At 33.9% G+C, this 7,262-nt stretch overlaps 1 protein-coding gene across 1 annotated transcript; it reads left to right on the forward strand.

Annotated features, from left to right (window-relative positions):
• The first annotated feature begins 2,839 nt into the window (after positions 1 to 2,839).
• LOC114171270 lies at positions 2,840 to 6,964 on the forward strand. The gene is made up of 7 exons (XM_028056407.1): positions 2,840 to 2,935; positions 3,029 to 3,080; positions 3,186 to 3,431; positions 4,699 to 4,847; positions 4,924 to 5,062; positions 5,147 to 5,346; positions 5,450 to 6,964. The coding sequence occupies exons 1-7, from the start codon at positions 2,840 to 2,842 to the stop codon at positions 6,770 to 6,772; spliced, it is 2,205 nt and encodes a 734-aa protein (XP_027912208.1). The 3' UTR covers positions 6,773 to 6,964.
• The last annotated feature ends 298 nt before the right edge of the window (positions 6,965 to 7,262 follow it).

Here is a 7,262-nt window from a genome sequence, read left to right on the forward strand (position 1 = left end):
TTGTACTTACTAGGAAACACATATGAATATGACTTCATTATATCTTTTCCAGCTCCCAATTAATCTTTTAGCATCCACTCAATTATTCATTTACCTAACTTACTCTCTTATGACCTTAATAAACCGTTCAGTTCCTCATCAATGTAACAAAATATTGTCATCCATAATTAATAATAAAATGAGCTTTGACCACAAATTGCCCTTCCTACATCAATAATAAACATCCTAAAATTTCAATTACCTCAAATTACTGCACAAAGATTAAATCCTAAAATTTCATCCATTAAAACTAAATCTCACAACCTATTTCCCAATTCATCAATTTGATCAACAAAATATACTATAACACCCAACAAAATATAAACACATAACCGTAACTCAGTCCAACATCCTTTCATAATTTTAACAAGCTTAGCTTCCAATATTAACCATCATATTTACTAAAGTAATACATATGTGTATACCATAAAAATTTTTCTACATCTATACCAAATATTTATCCACAAATACATTTATCAAATTGCCATGGACTCATTAATCAAACTTAGTTCTATTGGACCATATACTATAAGCTACATGGTTGAAACACGACACCCACATATTTCTCTTACTTCCAATACTTAATGACTGAAACCATCACATACATTAAATTTTCAATGGATAAACCATATCACAACTTCATACATTTGACATAGCTTACCTGCACCTCCAATTGTTTTTCACGTAACGTCTAAATATCTAACACCTTGCAAATTCAATTCCTTTAACTTGTCATTCAAACAATATAAAAACTGCAAAACTTTTTTAGCAAAAGAATTTCCAAAACCACTAATTGATCAAGTTTTTATAATATATACATAACAACATTTCATAAACCCATTGTATCCTCACACTCAAATATTTTAGTTTGTACACAACATATATTGATATTAGTATTTAAAAACAAAAACCCACCACCAACACCTAGTAAACATTTTCACACACAGATGTATGTGAAACTAAAATTGTAAATGATTAACCATAAACCAAAATATTTTTATGTTTTTGCATGCATATATATATATATATATATATATATATATATATAACTACCAAATCCATAATTAAGATTACAATAAGATTGAATATACTCTTTTTATTTTTAATTGATTGAAAAGTGTGATTCTACAGCAATACATCTCATATTTACTGGTCAATTGAATTCATGTTAAAAGGGTTTTCATAAGTTTCAATTGGACATATTTTTTAATGCTCATCAAATTCACCCCTCCCCCGCTTCTTGGCTTAGAAAGATCTTTTAAACCTATACTAAGTTTAGAAGTTAAATTGTTACTCAAATTTGCACTCATCAGTTGACATCATAGAGTTGGTGAGACAAACCAGCTTTAGGTCGAGTTCCAAGGGATTATTAATGTGATAAAAGCTTAAAAGAGGATCTTGTTGATCATAGGAAAAAATTGACATTCTTTACAACATAGAATAAGTAAATGATTGTACGTAAAATATGACGTTTGCTTAACGCTACGTGTTTATCGTTTGAGCTCATAAATGCTTATCAAAAGTACTAGTGATATCGCTGTCGTTAGGCGATCAAATTACCACTACTTTAGCAACTTCAGTATTGCCAATTTGTAGTGAACAAAATAGTTAGGGTTAAGATAACCCTGAGTCGTCTCACAACGAATACGGAATTGATCTCAAATATTTGATTCTTAAAAATGCAATTAAAACTAGCAACTATAAAAATAGGGGGGTTTTGATATGCAAAGAAAATGACACGGAAGATTGTAAACACAGTAATAGTAAATAGGTCAATTCCACTGCTTTTTCTAAATAAGATTCTTCATTGGTTATCTAGAGATTATTGTTAAATTAATTATTGTTGTTGATTTACAAATCAATCAATGTAAAGACTCAATTCATTTGTTGGCATCCTCACTTTTAATCAAAGTATAGTCTCAATTAAAAGTGAGAATTGTTAGATTATCCATAGTAAATTCAATCAAAGTACAGTCTCAATTAATTTTACTATGTCTAATCATGTCTATTCCTTTGTTTCTTCACCAAATAGAAAACTTAATTAATCAAAGTAAAGTCTTGACTAATCAAAGTAAAGTCTCAATTATTGGCAAAAACTTATTTAATCAAATGAAAGTTTCTAAATAAAATCAAAGTAAAGTCTCAATTTAATTTAAAAACCTTTTAGCTCATATGATTAGCATACATGTAGATTTAAAATCATTATTTTCTATTCGATTAAGAAGCAAAGGACATAGATAAACAAAAACCACAACAATAATCAAAATAACAAACACATAAATTCATCTAACCTCAGAATCCATTTAAGAAATTACAGTGGAGTCAACCCTAAAAGCTTAGCCCTCCATGGCTTTGATGGAATACATGATGATATGAAGGAAAGAAAATAAAAGAAAGAATGAGAGATGTGGTGGAGACGGTATCTGCCAAAACCAGAGAGTTCTAAGAGTCTAAGCTGTCCGTTGAAAGTTGTCCCCTCTTCTGCTCCCTTAAGTTTCTTTATATAGGCTTCCACTGGACTTTGGGCTTTATCTGTCAGTTGCTAAAATCTTTTATTTTTATTTAATTAATTAGCAACTTAATTCCTGTCCAATTTCCAATTCTACCCCTCTCATTTAACCATATTTGCAGTTTTGACCAGAGTTGACTGCTGACTTTGACTAGTTGACCAGAGTTGACCAGTTTGACTGTCCTATCAGATGCTGACACGTGGCGCAGAGTGCACTTTCTCTCTCCAGACTAGGGTTTGCTGCGTTTAGGGTTTCATGGAGGCTTGTGGGTGACGGCGCGGCTGACGGCAATGGCGGCTGCTGACGGCGCGGCTCCTCCTTCTCCGGCGAGGCTTGACGGTGGCGGAGCAATGGCTGCCATGGCTGCTGCTGCGGACGTTTCGCAGGTGCAGGCGTGAATGAAGATGGTGAAGTTGCTCGCGCAAATCTGGTCCAGGTGTGTTTGCGAGGTGAAGTGGTGGTTGTTGGTTCGTGCGAAGATGGACGAGAATGAGGGTGCAGATTCGTGGTTGCGCTACTACAGCGAGAACGGTGATGACGGACGTCTCCGCTGCTGCCATGAGATGGTGCGAACGTGGCAGAGTTGCGGTGTTCATGGTGGTTGACGGAGATGGCGCCGCTGGATGTGCGTTGCAGGTGAAGGTGGCGCGAAGGAGGAAGATGGTGGTGGTGGAAGCGCGAGGTTGCTGCTGTGCGAACGAAGATGGTGGCTGCTCGTCGTTACTACAGGAACTCGCGGTGGTGCGGGAAAGCTCGCGGAGGAGATCTGCAATGGAGGTGGCGTGACGGAACTGCGGAGTTGTGGCAGGTCTGCGGTGGTGGCGGAAGCTACGCGATCTGTGGTGGCGCGAGTGAAGAAGATGCGCTGTCACGGTGCTGATGGTGCGTGAAGGTTGCGGGAATGGAGGCTGCTGTTTCCGGCGAGTTGCAGTGGTGGCCGGCGAGGAGATGGCGGCGGCGGCTGCCATGGTGGGTGGAAGGGAAATTAGGGTTAGGGTTTCATGTGTGAGATGGAGGAGATGATGACGTGGCAAGATCTGAGTGCTCAATTTGGTGAGTGGAGGATTATGACACGTGGCAGCTTATGGTTGGCTAATTTTAAAAGGTGGGGATTGCCACATGGCATGATCTGGTTGAGTGGAGTTTAAGTGGTAGGAGGGGTGCAACTTAGTGAAAACTGGGGGTGCACAACAGGTTTTTGGTGGTCCATTCTAGAAGGAGTGTGCAAATAAAAACTGGGGGTGCATTTAGCTCCTGATTTATTCTTTTCCAAAATTTCCTGATTTTTGGACTTATTTTGTAACTTTTAATATTTTAAATCCACACTATTAATGACCAAAAATAAATTCCAGCTGCATTAACAAACGTTAGAATATCCAATAATATTTTATGCAACTAAAATCAATTTTTACGCCACTTTTACCAAACTTATTCAAAAAATCCAATAATCACAAATCCTAATTAAATCAATCTTTAAGCACAGAAAATTCAATTAAATCCCCAAATTTAAATATTAAATGAGGGCAAAAATTTGAATTCATCAACTAGTAAGTCTATAATGTCATATCATCCAATAGACAAAACACTTATGTATTCATGATTTGTTACTTATTGAAACTTGTGTCTTACAGATGAAGCATATAATCCAACTGAGACATATAGAACTTAATAATAACAATTAATATTAGTAAAAATTTAACGTTATGAAAGCTTGTAAACTTTTAAATTGTAGAATATTTTGCTACTTTTATTTTATATTTAATTCAATTTTTCAATAGTATTTGTTTCACTGTTTGTTTTATTCCTAATGTTCTATTTATATCTATTCATATTGTGTTTAATAATGAAAACTAAATACAATGTGTTCATGCTCCAATGAAATAATTACTTCATTAATAATTTACAGGAAAAAAATAATTATTTGTTTAAAAGTTTAAGAAAACTATTGATTAATAAACGTTAATTTATAATTTTAAAGCCAATTTATTAATTAAGTTTAATAATTAATTAATTAATTAATATTAATTTAAGGCAATAAAACTAAATATGGATAATGATTTTGTATTAAATGGATATAGTGGGTGGTTGTGGTTAACAAATACAAAGGTTCGGTTGTGAGTGGTTTTGTTTCATAAATTGATTCAATCAGATTGTTGTTATTCCAATGGAATTGTAATCGCAAATGATAAGATCTTGGTGTTAGAAGGTGAGAAGAGCGAGATGTTGAGCTTGGTGAAGAAGACTTTCTATTCTAACAAAGGAATTTTTCTTCGTGAACTTATCATCAATGCTTCTAATGTAAGTTATCATTTAAATTTGATTTTCTATTTGTAAATTTTTGGTAATTGTTATTGATTACGGTATGTATGCACAGGCTTTGGATGAAATCCAATTTGAGAGGCTCACAAAAACAAATATTTTAAATAATGATGAACTAATTGTTAGATTAATCATTCACAAGGCTAACAAAACACTTTCTATCATCGACAATGGTATTGGCATGACCAAAGCAGGTAGGTAGGTGGTGATATTTCACTTTCATTTGCATTGCATTGTCATTAATTGTATTCACATGTGTGTGTGTGTGTTTGTTTTAGATTTGGTCGATAATTTGGGTGTTGGCTTCTACTCTACTTATTTGGTTGCTCATAAGGTTATCCTCACCTCCAAGCATAATGACCATGACCAATATATTTGGGAATCTCAACCTAGTTCCTCTTGCTTTTTAACCACGGATATCAATGACCAACGACTCCCCAGGGGAACTAAAATTACCCTTTTCCTCAAGGATGATCAAGTACACAAATTAAGTCATTCCATATTTTAAATCATTTCTTTTGTTTAATTTAAGTCATTCTCATGATTTGTTATATATTTTGTTCACTTATTATTGTCAATAGTCAGAGTATTTGGAGGAGACCACCATCAAGAATCTCATTAGCAAAGATTGCCAACAAATTACCCATCCTATTTACCTTTGGAGCGAGAACACCAAAGACCATTGGAAACTTATTAACATTTGGTTGCACGACCAAGAGATGGACAATAAATTTGTGGCTCAAAATCTTGGCAAACACTTACCAGATCATCTTGCATTCAACATTCTTTTCAAATTGTCATTGAAATCTCTTAAAAGATTTGGATGCATATGCAAATCATGGGCTCTCTTGTTGGAAAATCCTAATTTCATGAACCTCTTTTACAATAACTTCATATCTAACCAAAACTCTTATTTTGATGATAGCTCTCTCCTACTATGCCTCGGTCCAAATTACGACCAATATAATGATGAGTCTTCCTTATATTCACTTTTTGGTATGAAGTTTCAGAATTCGACAATATTAAATTGGCCAAATCCACGTATAGAAGGTCATTCTCCTGGAGTTTATATTTTGGGTTCTTCTAGTATTAATGGAATTATTTGCCTCTACCTAGAAGCAACAGACATTGTGTATTTATGGAATCCTTCTACCAATGAATGTAAGGTCACTGCGCCCAGCCCAGTTTCGGATGTACAATATGATTTCGATGTTGTGATTGAATATGAAGGATTTGGTTATGATATTGCTAGAGATGATTATAAAGTGATTAGAAAAATAGGTTATTATGCACAAGGAAACTTGGTTGAAAATAATCATAACGAATGGGAATATGACCGGTTTTGGGAGATTTATAGCCTAAGAAGCAATTCTTGGAGGAAACTTAATATCGAATTTCTTAACTGTCAAGGTATTAATAATAGATTCTATTTAGAGGGAATGTGTCATTGGTTATGTAACAATGGCGATGAAGGATATTTGGTTTCGTTTGACATAAGCAATGAGGTATGTTATACAACCCTCACACCCTTAGATATACCCACAAAAACATACAATGATTTTAATTTCTGTTTGGTGATGAGACACTTATTTCTCTTAAATGGGTCAATTGCTTTAATGTCAAGTTATAAAGACACAACTATATTTTACGTATCAATTTTGGTTGAAGTTGGCAAGAAGGAAACATGGACTAAACTCTTTACTATTGGACCTTTACCGTCACTTTCGTTTCCTATTGGAACAAGTAATATGGGCAATATACTCTTCGAAACAAATGATGGTGAACTAGCTTGGTTTGACTTAAGAACCAACCTGATTGAGAAGCTTGGTGTCAACGTACAAAATCGTGATTGCCAAATAATACTTTATAAGAAAAGTCTTTCCAATAGAAGGATAAATACTTAGTGTTTTTTTTTGTTTTCACCTAAATGACTTATGACTACTTATATTAGAGTTTTCTCCTACAAATATCCTAAGTGGCTTGTGAATTTCTCATTGTAGTTCTCTCGGTTTATGCCCCCTTTATGGCTAAGTGGAAACTATAAATAAAATACAACCAATCATTGTAATGGAATTTTGTATCACTGTTATTTGTGAATATAGCCAACTATCCTATGATAGTGTTAAATTGTCATCAATTTTATTATTATTATTTATTCGAATCTTCCTAGAAGTATGTGCCAATGTTCCTTCTTAAATTTTAGGAAAAGGTCGGGTGTTCAATGTGTGAACCATTCACTTGAATTACTTTTACATCTCATGTTGATTTTTAAAATATAGATTGAAGTTTGTTTTGTTTAAAATACTTTAACTAAGTGAGTTAGTTAGTGCTGAATTAGAATACATATAAATTATCTATTTAAATTAACCAACTTCTTATTATGAATTATTATAT

Source organism: Vigna unguiculata, unplaced genomic scaffold, assembly GCF_004118075.2.
Source record: "Vigna unguiculata cultivar IT97K-499-35 unplaced genomic scaffold, ASM411807v1 contig_165, whole genome shotgun sequence".
Taxonomy (NCBI): Eukaryota; Viridiplantae; Streptophyta; class Magnoliopsida; order Fabales; family Fabaceae; genus Vigna; species Vigna unguiculata.